The sequence below is a fragment of the Chiloscyllium plagiosum genome, unplaced genomic scaffold (assembly GCF_037043375.1).
Source record: "Chiloscyllium plagiosum isolate Xiang-an unplaced genomic scaffold, Cpla_swu_hap1 HiC_scaffold_29, whole genome shotgun sequence".
In the NCBI taxonomy this organism is placed as follows: domain Eukaryota; kingdom Metazoa; phylum Chordata; class Chondrichthyes; order Orectolobiformes; family Hemiscylliidae; genus Chiloscyllium; species Chiloscyllium plagiosum.
This window is the reverse complement of record NW_028270167.1, coordinates 33,790,975-33,810,538: the sequence shown is the minus strand read 5'-3', so window position 1 is coordinate 33,810,538 and position 19,564 is coordinate 33,790,975. Positions and strand designations below refer to the sequence as shown.

Below are 19,564 nucleotides of genomic sequence, written 5' to 3'. Positions count from 1 at the left end.
GGCCCAGCGCTTTACCACCACAGGCAAGTAGGGAACAGGTGCTGTGAGGTGCTTTCTTGAACTGCTGCAGTCTGTTTGGAGTTTGGACGGGAGTTCTAGGAATCTGGTGCAAAGAGAGTGAATTGCACAACCCTTTAAAAATTAACGTGATCAGAAGATCAGGCAGCATTATCATCTCCTCTTCATAATGTAAAACCGCTTCTGAGGCAATGATTTGCTCCTCAGTGCTGCAGTGCCTAGGTGTGGCACAGAGCATATCCCAGTCAGAGCTCAGTGCTGAGAGGGGCCCTTCCTCCCAAAGCCCGCAGTGAAATTGCTGAACAAATGCCAGCTGCTTCCCCCAGTGTTGGGTGGGCAGACCAGAATCTGAGGTGTGTGTGAAGGCTGGGAAGAATTCACCCGCCCTAAGTATTGTCCAGCGTTCGCTGCATGACATACACAGGGGAAACTCAGATGCAGATATTAGGAGAAAAGAAAGAGAGAGTTTACAAAAGCAAAGTTGTGGCAGCAAGGAGTGAGTCATTGAAGGAACTCCCCAGTGAGGCACAAAGTTGGACACTGTCCTGCAGGAGTCAGAGAGATTGGACTTCATCTTAACACCACTGTACCCAAGGTAACATTAAGCTGTAAGTAAATACAATGCATTTATTGACTTAAAAGATTTATGTTAAAATTAAAACCGCAGCTGACAATTGAAAAGCGATTAGATGCCATGATGTGAATTTGGCTCCTAGTGTAATGCATGAATAAGTTCAAACAGTACCAACTGAGGACTGCAGCATTTTCTTCTCTTACTTCAAACAAACCTAACCTGTCAGAAAATTCTCCACAATATTTGTGGCACTCAGAAAGATTAGAGCTGTGAGAAACACCAGGTGCGATGTGATAAGTCAAGGATCTAAGCCTGAGCTCTCAGCATCCTGTCGTGACTGGCTTAAAGACAATGGAACTGTCTGTGTAGAATAACACAGGCTGGGACAGGCAGTCACGTCAGAGACAATGTGAGTTGGAAGTATTGGATGTTCAACAGAGACAAAGGAATGGACAGAGCAAGCTTTAGGGGAGAGAGGGATGGGCAGAGTGAGATACAGGAGAGACAGAGAGATGGACAGAGTGAGGTTCAGGAGAGACAGAGAGATGGACAGTGTGATGGTTAAGGAGAGACAGAAAGATACATGGAGTGAGGTTTAGGAGAGATAGATGGATAGAGCGAGGGTTTGGAGAGATAGAGAGTCTGGAAAGATGATAGTTAGAAGTGGTAAAGGTACTCCTTGGCTAATGCAGACTCCTGGTACTCACTATTGGCTGCAGAGAGTTTCTGGGGAAGACAAGGTCTGGATGTTTGAATAATTAATGGTACCAGCCACTAATGGGACTGAGAACTATCCAGGTAAAATGGTTCCAAATGATTTTAGGTTCCTGATTGTCTCTCTTCCTCTCCTGTATGTGTGGAAAAGGGCCAAGCACCAGCAACTCTGCAGTTCCTCACCAAAATGGACATTCTTCATGCGGGAGATGACTGTTTGACCAGAGGAAGCATCAAGCCTAGTCCGATTCTCATGTTCATTTGATGGGTTTTCACTTTGTTGGTGAGGGAATTACAGGACAGTGACCACAGGTTACCATCAGCAGTGACCAATTCCCAGAAATCTACTTAGTGTCTGTGTTTAACGTACACTTCTATTGTTTTATATTTACAAAATAATGAATTACACTTCCTGTTTACACTAGAAATTAAAATTCCATATTAATGGTGTCCTGTCAAGTGCGCCTTCTCTTGGTTGGATTGAATTAACTGAGTTAGTGATGGGTTTGAGTCTAACTAGTTCTTGCTGATCTACTCCATTCCCAATTAACAAAACTTCAATCATCAAAGACTGTTTTGAATCCCCACCTGCTTTCTACTGTGTTGTATTTTTGTACCTGATTAAGTTGTGATTTCCCTTTGCTTAAGGGTGTCCTACCATGTTGAAATCTCTGTGATAGCCCTGATTGGACCAATCCCTGGTTGAACAATCCTGACCTCAGAGAGAGCACTGGCTCCAGTGGATTACATCATCGCAGTTACTAATTAACAGGCAGCACTGTGACCTCTGCTCGGTTGACTGAAGTTTTGTATCTCAACCTTGACAGTGTGTGAGTGTGACTATCCAGGAAACATGTATTATCAAATATCCTCAGCCCTAGGGCACAGTTTAAACAACTGCACATCTCCAGTACCTGGCTAAAGTGGCAATTTTCAGGCATGAGCAGAATACTGAGACATCAAAACTGAGTTCAGTTCAGGTTGACACACACCATTTTGTTTTTAACAGGGTAATGGTTAGCTGCAAAAACCCAATGCTCCTTTACTTTTATCAACCCAAGGAAACCCAGCCAAATTGTTGTATCCACTCAAAGTCAATGCAGTTGAGAGCTGCTAACTCAGTACCAAGAATGGGCACCTTTCTTATCCACATGACTGGGCCTACTGGGCCATTGGGAGCATCCAGGAAAGTATTTTATGCTCATGATCACATTGCTAAAATCAATCTGTGGCACTTCCATATGATATCCAAAATTAAGGAATTAAAAAGTCCTCTCCGAAAATGTCAATGACCGAAATGGGATGCGTTTAGGGATATTTTATATACACGTTGTTAGGGGTCTGACCCTGACTTGCATTCTAGGAGCTAAGGTAGCTGTGGTAAACTCTGGTTAAGGGAAAGAGGGTTATAGTACTCTATGGTAGATATATTCAGAAAAAGCAGGAATGGAGGTCAGAACCCTGGATATATTCCAGGATTTGATACTGATACTTCTGCACCTACAGTATCTTTTACGTCCATGGACAATTACAGGGTCATTGAAGTGTTAATTTTCTTCCAGACTAGCTTCATCTTGCTCCATGATCATGTGGACCCCTGCTGGTCGGACAACGCGGTTAGCACTCCTTTGATGTGCAGGTGAGCTGGATGATCTACTTGGAGACTTATGTGATCTGGTAGAGCCAGGGGATCGGACAGGAGACCTGTTGTACCGTCTGGGTGATCGACCAGCTGCTCTTGGTGATCTAGTAGGAGGTCCAGAGGAAACTATGAATCCAGCTTGTTCAGCTGCACTCTTGGAAACACTTAGGGAATCTTCCTCAGTTTCTGGAGAATCCTGGAATACATATGGAATTGAGTGAGATTATTTCTGGCAATTCTATGATTCAGAGGCAGGGACTCCCTTTCCCAATTTCACTGCCATGTCTCTACCTTTTCTCTGATGACGTACAATCCTGCAGGGCTCTTGCGTTCCCGTTCATGCTCCACCGTTTTTGGTAGCAGTTCTACTTAAAGAGAAACAGAATAACTATGAAGTCACTAGTGACTGTTATTAACTTGTTTTGTATCCTTTTTATTATGCTCACTGTGTTCTGTACACCCTATTCTTTTCCAAAAAGCAAATGATGTGCTATGTGATAGCAAAGGCTTTCTGGAAGTCCACATACACCATATCCACTGCAATTTCCCCCACCTGCCATACCAGTAGTTTCCTCAGAGTAGAAAATGTGTTGCTGGAAAAGTGCAGCAGGTCAGGCAGCATCTTCAAGAAGGGCTCATGCCCGAAACGTCGATTCTCCTGCTCCTTGGATGCTGCCTGACCTGCTGCACTTTTCCAGCAACACATTTTCAGCTCTGATCTCCAGCATCTGCAGTCCTCACTTTCTGCTTCCTCAGAGTAGTCAATTCAATGCAATCTTTCTTTTTAAAATCATTTTGGCTGCCTCTAATTATTTTGCCTTCCTCTCAACATTACTACTTCCATCATTGATGACAGCACCCAAGAATGTATGAGGCACAGTACTAAATTAACTGGCCTTTAGTTACTTAGGTTACTCAGCTTTGTTTCATGTTATGAAAGGGGTTTTTAAATTGGTCACTCATGTCTCCTAGTACACATTCAATCTTAAAAAAATTCCTGCAATATACAAGCCTGATTTTAATATCTAAAGCAATGGGAATTAAGGAACTATTGCCTGTTATCCATTCACAGATTTACACCTAAGAACTGAGTTCAGTTTAAAATGCTTGCAATACTAAGTTCCTGCCACTGGATGTCAGCTCAACATCTTTTGAAAACCATAAACTATTCTCATTGAAGTGAGCAGTAACAACATAAGGGAATGTAACAATTTCCACCACTTACTGACATTGAACCTGTTGATTTTCCTGCTTCTCGGATGCTGCCTGACCTGTTGGGCATTTCCAGCACCACTCTAATCTTGACTCTAATCTCTAACATCTGCAGTCCTCACTTTCGCCTAGTAGGTTTGAACCTGTGCTCTGTTCCCAGGGGAAGGCTCCAATTTGTTATATTAATTAACTATACAGCTCAGAAAGAGGCCATTTGGTCTACCTTTGCTGTGCTATTCTTATTCCTCTACCTTTTCCTGTTCTTCCAAATAAACCTTTTGGACAATAACCTGGTGTGTTAATTTTAACTTTGTCCACCCCAGTCCAACACTGGCACCTCCACATCATTCCCTGTTTGACATCCCTATATATGCTATCTACATAATTCCACTTTCAGGCCCTTGTACCATACCACAGATTCACAGAATTATTACAATTCAGAATAAGACTATTTAGTCCATGATGCCAGTGAAGACTGGTTCACCGAATGTTCATCATGGTTTAATGACATCCTTTTCCCCTTGACTCGGCACGTTGTTTCTATTTAAGTGATCATCCAATACTGTCTTGACTGGGTCAATTGAATCTGCCTCTGCCACTGTTTCAGGCACGGTATTCTGTGCCCAAAACCCTCGCTACATGAAAACATTCCTCTTCACATTGTTTTGTAAATCACTTTAAATCTGTGCCCTCTCACTCTTAATCTATTTACAAGCAGGAACAGTTTCTCCCTATTAACTCTGTCCAGGCCTTTCTTGCTTTTGAAAGCTTCAATCAAATCTCCTCTCAGAATTACAAGGAAAATAGTCCCAAATTCTCCTGTCTATCATTGTAACTGGTGTTTTTCATCCCTGGAACCATTCTTGTAAGTCTCTTCTTCACTTTCTCCAATGCATTTGTGTCTTTGAGGTCTAACTAGTGGTTTATAGCTTTAGTATAATCTCCCTGACTTGCCTTCTATGTCACTAATGATACATTCTTGCATGCTGTCAGGCTTATTAACTATACCGTCTACCTGTCCTGCCAGCTTACAAACATATACCCCCAGGTCTTGCTTCTCCTGCACATCCTTAGGAGTAGTACCTTTTGTTTGATAGTATTTCTTAATGTTCTTTCCAATGAGATGCATATATCACACTTCTCTGCACTGAACCTCATCTGCCAGCTCTCGCCCACTCCACCGACTTCTCAATTTCCTGCTCAACTCCTACACTATACTCTTAACAGATTAAAATATTTCCAGGTTTTGTATCATTTGCAAACTTTGATATTTCCCGTGCACTCTAAGATCATTGATGTAAATCAGGAAAAGCAGGACTTCCAATACTGACGCCAGGGGAACACCACTTCAAACCTTCCTCCGGCTTCAAAAAATATCCATGAAGAATTACTTTCTGCTCCTTATTCATGTTGCTAGTATCTCCTTTCTTCCATGACCTATAACTTTTCACAACTTTCCTATTGAGCACACTGTTTCAAATGCATTTTGGAATCCATGTACAACATCAACAGCATTACCCTCATCAGCCTGTTATCTCTTCAAAGAATTCCAGTAAGTCAGTTAATCAAGATTTTCCCTCAAGGAATCCATGCTGGTTCTCCCTAATTAACCCATGTTTGTCCACTTGACTATTAAATCTATTTAAAATGATTGTTTCTAGATGTTTCCCCATACCAAAGTCAGACCTGCAGGTCTGTAATTGCTGGACTTCTACTTATGAGTTTTTTTTTAATCAAGGGTGTAATAGCTGCACATTTCCAGTTCTCTGGCAACATTCCCATGCCCAGGGAAAGTGGAAAAATTATTGTCAGTGCTTCTGCAATTCCTACTTTCATTTTTCTATCAGTATTTTTGGATCCATCTTATCTGGTCTGAGTATTTTGTCAACTCTAAATACCAACAACTTATCCAATACCTAAACAGAAAACAAAAAAAAAAACAGTGGATGCTGGAAATCTGAAACAAAAACAGGAATTGCGAGAGAAACTGAACAGGTCTGGCAGCATTTTTGGAGAGAAGGCAGAATTAACATTTCTGGTCCAGTGAGTCTTCTTCAGAGTTGTCTGTAGCCAGAAAATGGTTGGGGGTGGTGGTGGTGGAGAGAAGGAGGTGGAGTCCAGAGAGAGAGAACAGCAGTTGGGCAGATAAAGGAATAGTTTGCTCATTCCTCAGTGACTGTTCAGATTCACCTCACGTGGATTCCAACTTACGTTTCATCCTTCAAATTTCCTAGCATCCCATGAGATACAAAGCTCCTCATACAGCTGTTTGTGCCACACTCTGAGATCCACACTCAGTGCCATGCACTGCCAGAAGTGCACTCTCAACCTTTCTCTCCATTACCACTGCCTAGCGTTGGCTCAGAGCTGCCATGCCCTCAGTTCCACCTCATTTTCCGGCTTATTTGATACTCTAACAAGAAAATTGTTCTCTTCCTTTCAGTCTTTAAGAAACACCATCTGTCACAAGTCAGAGGTACCCATGTCCACCTGGAACCTCCCTTCCCTCCTGTCTCCATTCTCTCTCCTAATCTTACCTCCTATTGAGTATTTACTATCCTTTCTGACCTTCTGCTCTATGATGCTAAACTGTACTTAGCAAAGCTTGTAGTTTTACCTGTCTGCACCCTCACACAATCAAGTTCAGGCACGACATGATGTTGAACTTTTCTTCCATTGTCTTCACCTCTGTGCCCACTTTCTTTGGACAAGAGTCCTCTTCCTATCCCACACATCCTTTCATCCATGTCTAACAGTGTCCCTCCACCTGGACCACTTTATCTTCCTCTGAACCGATGCACTCTGTGCCCTCAAATCCAGCCCTGATTTTGTCATCAAGCCTGCTGACAAGGGTGGTGCTCATGTCGTCTGGCAGACTGACCTCTGTGTTGCAGAAGCTGAGCCCCAGCTCTCATTCACCTCCTGCTATCTCCCCCTGGACCATGACTCCACCATGGAACATCAGGCTATTGTGTCCACAATGGTCACTTATCTCATTTCATCTGATGACCTCTCCTGTACTGCCTCCAAACTCATGGAATCCAGCCGTAAAAAGCTCGCTTCTACCTCCTTTCCAAAATCCATTAACGTGACTGCCTGGTTGGACACATTGTTTCTGACTGTTCCTTTCCCATAGAAGTCACCTCTCTCTACTCAGGCTCCATTTTTTCCCCTCCATGTCCAGTCTCTTCCCACTTACATCCACGATTCTTCTAACACTTTACGTCAGTTTCAGAATTTCCAGTTTGTGGGCTCTATCTGCTGCCTCCTCACCATGGATGGTATACTCCCTTTACACATCGATCCCCCATCAGGCTGATCTCAGGGCTCTCTGTTTCTTCCTGGAAAAAAAGTCTGAACCATCCCTACCCATCACCACCCTCTTCTGCCTGCATTCTCATTTTGAACAACTTCTCCTTTAATTCCTCTCACTTTCCTCAGGTCAAAGAGTTGGCCATGGGTACCTGCATGGGACCCAGTTATGTCTGTCTTTGTGGGGCATGTGGAACTTTCCTTGCTCCAATCTGACTCGGGTCCCTCCCACAACTCTTACTCCTGTATATCAATGACATCATTGACACCGCTTTCCGCTCTCATCCAAAATTGGAAAAATTAATCAATTTTGTTTCTAATTTCCACTCTGCCCTCACTTTCACCTGGTCCACCTTCGACTCTTCCCTTCCCCTCCTCGACATCTCACTTTCCATTTCTGGGGATAGGCTGGCCACAAATAATGCTACAAACCCACAGATACCTGGATTATACATCCTCACATCTTGCTTCTGTCAAGATTCTATCCCTTTCTCCTGGTTTCTCTGTCTCTGTTACATCTGATCCAATAATGCCATCTTCCACAAGGGGTGCTCCGAAATGTCCGACTTTTTCCGGAACTGAGGACTACCCCCCTGTGGCAGACAGATCCCTTAGCTGTGTCCAAGCCATTTCTCACACTTTGGCCCTCACCCCTTCTCTTCTCTCCCACAACATTGATAAGGACTCCTTGTCTGCACTTTCCACCTCCCACCCCCCCCGTATCCAAAGGATCATAAGTTGCCATTTCCATCATCTCCAGAGGGACACCATCACCACACACACAGTTTCCTCCCCTCTCGTCAGTATTCCACAGGGATTGTTCCCTCTGGACAACTTTGTCCACTCCTCCTCCCCTCCCAACACCTCCCCACACCCCCACGGCATCTTCTTCTTGTTATGGACCAAACCAACCCCCTGCAAAGGAGATAGCCCAGATCCTACTTTTTTTATTTACATTCTCTCTTCCTGTATAACGTTTGTATTCAGCTAAGTTCTCAATTGTCCTTGGTTTGAATCTTTCAACTTAACTCATCACGCTCTTTCTGAGATTGATGGTGTCTTTTCAGAAGCCACGTGGCACAATGATAGTGCCCTGCCTTTGGTCCAGAAGCTCTGAGTTCAAATCCCACCTAAGGACTTGATGGCCATAGGAAATGTAGCATTATGTGGCTAAGTAGGTTGACTATGACTCTATAAATCCTTCTGATACATTCTATGGCTGGCTGTAGGAGTGGGAGAGTTTCCTGGTCAGCCAAGTTGCGTTGTAATTACAGGGTACCAGCATCCACATTTTAAAAACCCCACACGCAGTTTCTTGTGATGAGCAAGCTTTATCCTCATTTACAAAGATTATCACATACTCACTTTGTCAGTATTAAATGCTCTAATCCATTCTTAAGTTTCAATACTCATTAAGGAGAGGATGTTGGTCAATGAATATGTCTAAGTTTTCACCAGTTGGTAGCATCAAGTACATCAATTCAACTATTGTCTAGTTTAGGTACGGACTAAACCTCTCTCTTATCTAATTCTGTTGCCCAAATGATCAGCGCATTTGGCTGTTAATTGAAAGTTTAGTCATTTCAGATCATCCAGCAAAGAAACCCTTGTTGTTTCATGCTCTGTGGCACAATGGTACTGTACCCACCTTTGAACCAGAAGGCCTGGACCCAAGTCCCAAGTCCCACCTCCTCTAGGGATGTGTCAAAACACATCTGAACAGACCGATTACAAATCTATTATCTAAAGCTCTCTCTTCCCTGACCTGAGGGGAGTACCTATTTGTGTAAAGTTGAGACTTTTATATCCCACAATTGTCAACTGAGTTGATGTGCCAAATGAAGTTGTCGATTTGTGGTCAAGGTATTTGCATATTAATCAAGGATAATGGTTCAACCTGGCCAATCCCCAGTTCGTCAGGCTTCAGTTAAATTATTGGCTCTTTGTAAGGTTCTCAGTCGCCCACATGTACACCTAGCGCTTTACCAGAAAGAAGTCTACTACCTATTTGGCATGCTTCGTGAATGGAAATCTCTCTTCAGGGGAATGGAGTCATCTTTGGCTGGCAATACTCCAGACAACACTGCTCCCTGCTTTTTATCCTTCCCTCTCACCTGGATCTGAAACTGGGGACCAGAGTGATGAGCTCCACCCTCCAGCCCTGTAACATACACACCATTCAACGACACTCACGTGACACATTACCTTCACGTTTACCCTGATCCTCATTCCGTTCTGCAGAACGTGAAGAGGTTCCTTTCTCTCCTTTGCTTTTATTTCTGAAAACAAACCAGGCAAAACGGTAAAGTAGAATACCCTTCAAATTGATATATTTGGAGATACACAGTGGACATGAGTGGAAGTATCCACCCTTTCACAAACCAGGAAGTCAGAAAGAGATAAAACGAACGGTACAGGAAGTAGATAAGATTGTTTATGCTTATGACAATGTTAATCAGGAACTAACCTGAAAACAATCAGATTGCGTTCAATACAGTATGGGATAATAATTTGTGCCATCTTTTGAGCTTGGGAACTACAATTCCTAATTTGTCGATGTCTGGTGAAGCAGAGAAGAAAGTTGGAGCTGCCTCCTCATTTAACTGCTGGGCTATAAGCCCAGCTGGAAACCGAACAGCATGAAAAGCATTATACAAGGCTTGTGCAGCTGTCTCCAGCACTCAGCAGCAGTCTGTGCCTCTGAAGGGCAAGCTACACAGGGTAACTAAAGGCTACAACTGTCTGATATTGCAACAGTTAAACAGTGGCTATGAAGAACATCTGGACAGTGAGTGGCCTCCAAAGGTCATTGATGCAGTGCTGGAGACTTTTATAATGGAAAAACAATTATCCTACAGGAGGGTGGTGGGATGCAGGGAAAACCCTCCAAAGGGAGTGTAAGCATGGAAACATACAAAACTGGAGCAGGAATAGGCAATTCAGCCTATTGTGTCTGCTCCACCATTCATGATGATCATGGCTGTTCATCCAACTCTTAGAGTCTGTTCCTGCTATTCTTCCATATCCATTGATCCCTTTAGGCTCACTTGCTATATCCAACTCATTCTTGATATCATATAATGTTATGATCTGGATTGCTTTCTGTAGTAAATTCCACAGACTCATCAATCTGTCTGGGTGAGTAAATTTCTCCTCATCTCAGCCCTAAATGGTTTACCCTACATCCTTAAACTATGACCTCTGGTACTGGACTCCCACATTATTGGGAACATCCTTCCTGCATCAAACCGGTCTAGCACTGTCAGAATTTTAGAGGCTTCTATAAGATCCCACAGGACTGGCAGCTTAATATTCCAGGATGCAAATGCTTTGGAAGGATAGAAAGAGGGGCAAGGAGAGGAGAGGTAGTGGCACTTTTGATAAGGGATAACATTACAACTGTACTTAGGGAGGATATTCCTAGCAATACGTGCAGGAAAGTTACTTGGGTGGAACTGAGAATTACGAAAGAGATGATCATCTTTTTGCGATTATACTATAGACATTCGAATAGTCAGCAGAAAATTAAGAAACAAATTTGTAAGGCAATCTCAGTTATCTGCAAGAATAATAGGGTAGTAATGTAGGGGACTTTAACTTCCCAAACATAGACTGGGACTGCCATAGAGTTAAGGGTTTAGATGGAGAGGAATTTGTTAATTGTGTGTACAAGAAAATTTTCTGATTCAGTATACAGATATACCTATTAGAGGTGTAAAACTAGACCTATTCTTGGGAAATAAGGCAGGGCAAGTGACTGAGGTTTCAGTGGGGGAGCACTTTGGGGAAAGTGAACATTATCCTAATAGTTTTAAAATAATGATGAAAAAGGATAAACTGGATATAAAACTTAAATTTCTAAATTGGAAGAAGGAAAATTTTGATGGCATTAGGCAAGAACTTTCAAAAGTTGTTTGGGTTGGATGTTCGCAAGTTAAGGGATGGCTGGGAAATGGGAAGCCTTCAAAACCGAGATAACGTGAGTCCAGAGACAGTATGTTCCTGTTATGATGAAAGGTAAGGCTGGTAGGTGGAGGGAATGCTAGATGATTAGAGAAATTTAGGTTTTGGTCAAGAAAAGGAAGGAAGCATTTGTCAGGTCGAGACAGCAGAGATCAAGTGAATCCTTAGAAGAGTGTAAAGACAGTACTAGAGGGAGATCAGGAGGACAATAAGGGAACATGAGATAGGGCTATTTTGGCAAATAGGGCAGAGAAGAATCCAAAGGGCAGTTATAAACATGTTCAGAATAAAAGGGTAACTAGGGAGAAATAGGGCCCCTCAAAGTTCATCAAGGTAGCCTATGTGTGGAATCGCAGGAGATGGGGGAGATACTAAATGAGTACTTTACTGTGGAGAAGGACATGGAAGGTATAGAATGTGGGGAAATAGATGGTAACATCTTGAGAAATGTCCATATTACAGTGGAGGAGGTGCTGGATGTCTTAAAATGCATTAAGGTGGATAAACCTCCAGGACTTGTCAGAGGAAGTGGTGGAGGCTGGTACAATTGCAACATTTAAAAGGCATCTGGGTGGGTATATGAATAGGAAGGGTTGAGAGGGATTTGGGCCAAGTGGCAAATGGGACTAGATTCGGTTAGGATACCTGGTCGGCATGGATGAGTTGGACCGAAGGGTCTGTTTCCATGCTGTATATTTTTGTGACTTTATGACCTGATCAGGTGTTCTCTAGAACTCAGAGGGAAGCTAGGGAAGTGATTGCTGGGCTCCTTCTTGAGATAGTTGTATAATCAATAATCACAGGTGAGGTGCTGGAAGACTGGAGATTGGCTAACATGGTGCCACTATGTGTTAAGGAAGGTGTTAAGGAAAGGCCAGGGAACTAAAAATCAGTGAACCTGATATCAGTGGTGGGCAAATTGGAGGGAATCCTGAGGGACAGGATTTACATGTATTGAGAAAGGCAAGGACTGATCAGGGGTTGTCAACATGGCTTTGTGCATGGGAAATCATGTCTCACTAATTTGACTGAATTTTTTGAAAAAGTAATGCAGAGGATTGATGGGGGTAGTTTTATGGACGTGATCTATATGGACTTCAGTAAGGCGTTTGACAAGGTCTCTCATGATAGACTGGTTAGTAAGGTTAGGTCACATGGCATTCAGGGCAAACTAGCCATTTGAATACAGAACTGGCTTGAAGGTAGAAGATAGAGGGTGGTGGTGGAGGGTTGCTTTTCAGACTGGAGGCCTGCAACCAGTGGAGTGCCACAAGGATCGATCCTGGATCCACTACTTTTCGTCATTTACATAAATGATTTGGATGTAGGCATTAGAGGTATAATTAGCAAGTTTGCAGATGACACCAAAATTGGAGGTGTCGTGGACAGCTTAGAAGGTTACCTCAGAGTACAATGGGATTGTGACCAGATGGGGCAATGGGCTGAGGAGCGGCAGATGCAGTTTAATTTAGATAAATGTGAGGTACTGCATTTTGGAAAGTCAAATCTTAACAGGACTTATACACTTATACACCTAGGTAAGGTCTGAGGGAGTGTTGTTGAACAATGGAACAGAAAACTCAAAAAAGGATCATGCCATAAGGTCAAGTGAAATAGGGATTGATAAGAAGGGTGAGGGGAGTAACAAATTAAAAATATTATATATGAATGCACAAAGCATTAGAAATAAGGTGGATGAGCTTGAGGCTCATTTGGAAATTGGCAGTTACGATGTTGTGGGGATAACTGAGACGTGGCTTCAGGTGGACAGGGCCTGGGAAATGAATATTCAAGGCTATGCATGCTATCGTAAGGACAGACTGACTGGCAGAGGGGTGGGGTGGCCCTGTTGGTAAGGAATAATATTCAGTCCCTTGCACGGGGGGGACCTAGAATTAGGGGATGTAGAGTCAGTATGGATAGAGCTGAGAAATCCTAAGGGTAGGAAGACCCTAATGGGAGTTATCTACAGGCCCCCAAACAGTAGCCTGAATGTAGTGTGTAAGTTGAATAAGGAGCTCAAATTGGCCTGTCGCAAAGATATTACTACAGTTGTTATGGGGGATTTCAACATGCAGGTAGATTGGGAGAATCAGGATGGTACTGGACCCCAAGAAAGGAACTTTGTGGAGTGCCTCTGAGGTGGATTCTTAGAACAGCTTGTGCTGGAGCCTACCAAGGAGAAAGCAATTCTGGATCTGGTGTTGTGCAACGAACCGGATTTGATCAGGGACCTTGAAGTAAAGGAGCCATTAGGAGGTAGTGACCACAATACAATAAGCTTTAATCTGCAGTTTGAAAGGGAGAGGGTAGAATCGGAAGTGACAATACTTCAGTTGAATAAGGGGAACTATGGAGCTATGAGGGAGGAGCTGGCCAAAGTTCAATGGTGCAATTCCTTAGCAGGGATGGCAGTGGAGCAACAATGGCAGGTATTTTTGGGTATAATGCACAAGATGCAGGATCAGTTCATTCCAAAAAGGAAGAAAGATCCTAAGGGGAGGCAGGGGTGGCCGTGGATGACGAGGGAAGTTAAGAAACATATAAAGACAAAAGGGACAAAGTATAATATAACAAAGATGAGTGGGAAATCGGAGGACTGGCAAGCTTTTAAAGAACAACAGAGGATAACTAAAAAGGAAATATGCAGAGAGAAAATAAGGTACGAAGATAAACTGGCCAAAAATATAAAGACTAAAATTGGGCCCTTGAAGACAGAAATGGGTGAATTTATTACGGGGAACAAAGAAATGGCAGAAGAGTTGAATTGGTACTTTAGATCTGTCTTCACTGGGGAAGACACGAGCAATCTCCCAGATGTAACAGTGGCTGAAGGACCTGAACTGAAGGGAATTTATATTCGGCAGGAAATGGTGTTGGAGAGACTGTTAGGTCTGAAGGCTGATAAGTCCCCGGGACTGATGGTTTGCATCCCAGGGTACTGAAGGAGGTGGCTCTAGAAGTCGTGGATGCGTTGGTGATCATTTTCCAATGTTCTATAGATTCAGGATTAGTTCCTGCGGATTGGAGGGTGGCTAATGTTGTCCCACTTTTTAAGAAAGGAGGGAGAGAGAAAACAGAATTATAGACCAGTTAGTCTGACCTCAGTGGTGGGAAAAATGCTGGAGTCAATTATAAAGGACGAAATTACGACACATCTGGATAGCAGTAACAGGATAGGTCAGAGTCAGCATGGATTTATGAAGGGGAAATCATGCTTGACGAATCTTCTGGAATTTTTTGAGGATGTAACTCTGAAGATGGACAAGGGAGATCCAGTGGATGTAGTATACCTGGACTTTCAGAAAGCCTTTGATAAAGTCCTACATAGGAGGTTAATGAGCAAAATTAGGGCACATGGTATTAGGGGCAAAATACTGACATGGATTGAAAATTGGTTGGCTGACAGGAAACGGAGAGTTGTGATAAACTGCTCCCTTTCGGAATGGCAGGCGGTGACCAGTGGTGTGCCGCTGGGATCAGTGCTGGGACCGCAGCCTTTTACAATGTACATTAATGATATAGATGAAGGTATTAAAAGTAATATTAGCAAATTTGCTGATGACACAAAGTTGGGTGGCAGGGTGAAATGTGAGGAGAATATTAGGAGAATACTGGGTGACCTGGACAGGCTAGGTGAGTGGACGGATGCATGGCAGATGCAGTTTAATGTGGATAAATGTATGATTATCCACTTTGGTGGCAAGAACAGGAAGGCAGATTACTACCTAAATGGAGTCAAGTTAGGTAAAGGGGCAGTACAACGAGATCTAGGAGTTCTTGAACACAGGTCAATGAAAGCAAGCATGCAAGTACAGCAGGCAGTGAAGAAAGCTAATAGCATGCTGGCCTTCATAGCAAGAGGGATTGAGTATAGAAGCAAAGAGGTCCTTCTGCAGCTGTACAGGGCCCTGGTGAGACTGCACCTGGAATATTGTGTGCAGTTTTGGTCTCCAAATTTGAGGAAAGACATTCTGGCTATTGAGGGAGTGTAGGTTCACGAGGTCAATTCCCAGAATGGCGGGACGATCTTACGCTGAAAGATTGGAGCGACTGGACTTGTAAACGCTTGAGTTTAGAAGACTGAAAGGGGATCTGATTGAGACGTATAAGATTATTAAAGGATTGGACACTCTGTAGGCAGGAAGCATGTTTCCGCTGATGGGTGAGTCCTGAACCAGAGGACACAGTTTATAAATAAGGGGTAGGCCACTTAGAACAGAGTTGAGGAGAAACTTCTTCACCCAGAGAGTGGTGGGTGTATGGAATGCTCTGCCCCAGAAGGCTGTGGAGGCCAAGTCTCTGGATACTTGCAAGAAAGAGTTGGATAGAGCTCTTAGGGATAGTGGAATCAAGGTTTATCAGGATAAGGCAGGGACAGGATACTGATTGAGGATGATCAGCCATGATCATAATGAATGGTGGTACTGGCTCAAAGGGCAGAATGGCCTACTCCTGCACCTATTGTCTACTGTCTATAAAGAGACCTTGGAGCGCAGGTTCATAGTTCCTTGAAAGTGGAGTCTCAGGTAGGTAGGATAGTGAAGAAGGCATTAAGTATGCTTTTCTTTATTGGTCAGAGCACTGAGTATAGGATTTGGAAGGTTATGTTGCAGTTGTATAGGTCATTGATTAGGCCACTTTTGGAATATTGTGTGCAATTATGGTCTCCCTCCTCGAGGAAGGATGCTATGAAATTTGAAAGGGTTCAGAAAAGATTTACAAGTGTTGCCAGTATCGGAGGATTTGAGCTATAGAGAGAGGCTGAATAAGCTGAGGCTGTTTTTCCTAGAGCGTCAGAGGCTGAGAAGTGGCTTTATAGAGGCTTATAAGGGGTATGGATGGGGTAAATAGGCAAGTTCTTTTCTGTGGCATAGGGGAGTCCAGAACTAGAGGTCCTAGGTTTAGGGTGAGAGAGGAAAGATTTAAAAGGGGTCTAAGGGGCAACCTTTTCATACAGAGGGTGTTGTGGGTATGGAATGAGCTGCCAGAGGAGGTGGTGAAGGCTGATACAATTACAACATTTAAAGGTATCTGGATGGGTGTATGAATAGGAAGGGTTTAGAGCGACATGGGCCAAGTGCTGGCAAATGGGACTAGATTAATTTAGGATATCTAGCCGGCATGGATGAGTTGGACTGAAGAGTCTGTTTCCATGCTGTACATCTCTATGTCTCTATGACATATGTCAGTCCTGCCATCCCAGGAATCAGTCTGCTAAACCTTTGCTGCACTGTTTCTATCACAACAACATCCTTCTTCAGATAAGGAGACCAAAACTGCAGAAAATATTCCAGGAACGGTCTCACCAAGACCGTATATAATTGCAGAAAGACATCCCTGCTGTTACACTCGAATTCTCTCACTATGAAGGCCACCATACTATTTGCCTCCTTTACTACCTGCTGCTCCTGCATGCTTACCTTCAGCGGCTGGTGCACAAGGGCATGCAGGTCTTGTTACACATTCCACTGTCTCAATTTATAGCTATTTTGACAATAATCCGCCTTCCTCATTTTGCTTACAAATTGGATAACCTCATATTTACCCATATTATAATGCATTTGCCCACTTGATTGGCTTTGTCCAAACCTGACTGAAGCACCTCTCCATCCTCCTCATGGCTCACCCTCCCAGCAGGTGGCTAGGGAAGTCAATGTTGGGAGTCTGGCAGCAGGGTGAGAAGATGTTTAATGACTTCTCATACGTGGTCAATATCAGTGAATGCACCTTCAGTTCACATCACAGGCTGATGTAACACCAGCCTCCCTGGCTGCACATAAACACATCGCTTGTCAGCAACTTTCATTACCACTCAGAACTCACATCTGACATTCACATCTTACCCATTTATACTCTCACTTCCTCTGACTCTGTGTCTCTATTTCCTTTTATTATCTAATTTTCACATGCATTCTGCTGATTCGATCATGTTTACTATATATTCATTTCTCTGCTGCTAGCACTTTCATTCCACTGACAAAAGTGCTGCACTACCACAGGCACTGTCTATCACATGAAGTATTAACATGAAATATTGCCTGTTCAGGTGGATATGACACCATTTTATAATGAGCCACAATAATACTCCCAGTGTCCTGGGCAATATTTATTTCTTGTCGCACATCAATAAACATATAAATAGATTCTTTGATCATTTATCTCACTCCTATCTTTGAGACCTTGCTGTATGAAATTTAGGTACCGTGTTTCCCTACAATATACAATGACTACACTTCAAAAGTACTTCATGGTTTGCAAAGGTCTTCAGCACATCCTGAGGTTCTGATAAGGGTTATGTAAATACAAATTCACATTTTCTTCCACTGTAGGTGTTGGAAAGTCAAGTTTGAGTTGATGTAATCATTATTTCTCATCTTTTGAGTCTTAATGGCCACCAAAGTTCTCAATTAAAAGGAATTATTCAAATCAGTATGCGAACATATTTAAGTCTGATTGTGTGTGTCGCTATATCTGTCAAAATTACACAGAGACAAGGCATAGCTATTCTTTGAGATATTCCACTTTGCAGCATGTAATTTCAAATGCAAATTATTAAAAACAAATCCAATCTCAGGATATGGTTATCATTAACAAGAGTGGCATTTATTAATAATACCCCGAGAAGATAACAGGCTTCCTATTAGAAACACTGTCTTTTGTAGCAGTTTAATACAACCAATTGCTCTGCACTTACCCCACTTCAGGGGTAACCATATTTTAATGGGGCTGGACTTACACTCAGAATAAACTGAATAAAGAGACTAAATGTCCTTCTCTAAAGGATACCAGTGCACCACTTGGGTTTATCTAACAATTGGACAGGCTTTTAACTTCCAGATCTTTAAACTTTACATAAAATTTTACAACTACTATTATGAGAGTTCAACTCACCCACGCTAGCATACTAATCTTGTAATAAAACCATAATATGACCAAACTCTTTTATGTGGAGTCATTTACAGTAAGTCATTCTGTATGCGCAATAATAAACAGGCATGATATAAAAACCAAGAAGCTCAATTCAATCTTACTTTTTGGAAGGTTTCCAGCAGGCACACACAGTTACCAAGGTAACCAGAAGGAAAATCCCGCCTGTAGAAAGGATGATATATAAGGAACTCCGCCCTAGAAAAAAATACAACAAGGTCACTGTCCAATCCTTCAGTCTCTGAATTTTAAGTGGAAGTATTCTAGTTATGTTTAGAAGAATAATAAGCCCACCCCCCCCCCCCCACGTTGTGGTGTAGTAGTAGCATCTCTACCTTGGACAGAGAGATCCATAGCTTAAGTCCCACCTTCTCCAGATGTCTACAATAACATCTCTGAACAGGTTGATTATAAAAATGGGTTAAAAAAGATCAACACATGAAATGGTTTTCTGCCCATAAAGTCTCTTTTATTCACATTGTCATAGAATCTTTGAATTTTACAGCATAACGAGAGCTCATTTGGATCACTATGTTTGCACTGCCTTCATCAAAGGTGGCCTCAAATATTGTAGGATTGATCCATTTCCCATCAAAAAGCTTTTAGGTGCCTGATCACAAGACTGCTTTTGATAAGGCCCTGGTTGGTAAAATAAAGTTCTCCTAATATGTTAGGGACATACAATAGGAACGTAGGTAAAGGAGTAGGCCAATCAGCCCCTCTAGGAGCAATTCAATGTGATCAAGGCTGATCTGCGCCCTAACTCCATATACCGACCATACAGTCCATATTGCTTAATACCAATGCTTAACAAAAGATGATCTATCTCATTTTAAAATTAACAACTGATTTAGCATCCACTGCCACTTGTAGAAGAGAATCCCAAACATCTACCACCCTTGGTTTGTAGAAATACTTCCCCCTCTCCTGAATGGTCTTGCCCCAATGTTTAGACTTTGCCTCCTAGTTCTAGAATCACCAACCAGTGGAAATAGTTTATCTTTATCTACCCTATCTTTTCCTGTTGATATCTTGAAGACTTTGATCAGATCACCTCTTAACTTTATAAATTCTAAAGAAAACAAGCTTGATTTGTATAATCTCTCCTCATAGCTTAACCCCTGAAGTCCAGGTATCATTCTTCTAAACCAAATAGCCAAATAAACTAAATATATTGGCAAGGGCAATATATCCATCCT

At 42.6% G+C, this 19,564-nt stretch overlaps 1 protein-coding gene across 2 annotated transcripts in view; it reads right to left on the bottom strand.

Annotated features, from left to right (window-relative positions):
• Positions 1–1,300: 1,300 nt before the first annotated feature.
• hepacamb (hepatic and glial cell adhesion molecule b) overlaps positions 1,301–19,564 on the bottom strand; it is an 83,507-nt gene continuing 65,243 nt past the window's right edge. Inside the window, exons 4-7 of one of the 2 annotated variants that reach the window (XM_043676867.2) lie at positions 18,470–18,563; positions 9,666–9,751; positions 3,240–3,313; positions 1,301–3,144 (exon numbers count right to left, since the gene is read on the bottom strand). In XM_043676867.2, coding sequence (XP_043532802.2) covers positions 2,854–3,144; positions 3,240–3,313; positions 9,666–9,751; positions 18,470–18,563 — 545 coding nt within the window. In that variant the 3' untranslated portion in view covers positions 1,301–2,853. The remainder of the gene's footprint in view (positions 3,145–3,239; positions 3,314–9,665; positions 9,752–18,469; positions 18,564–19,564) is intronic. The other variant, XM_043676868.2, reaches the window with a different exon arrangement.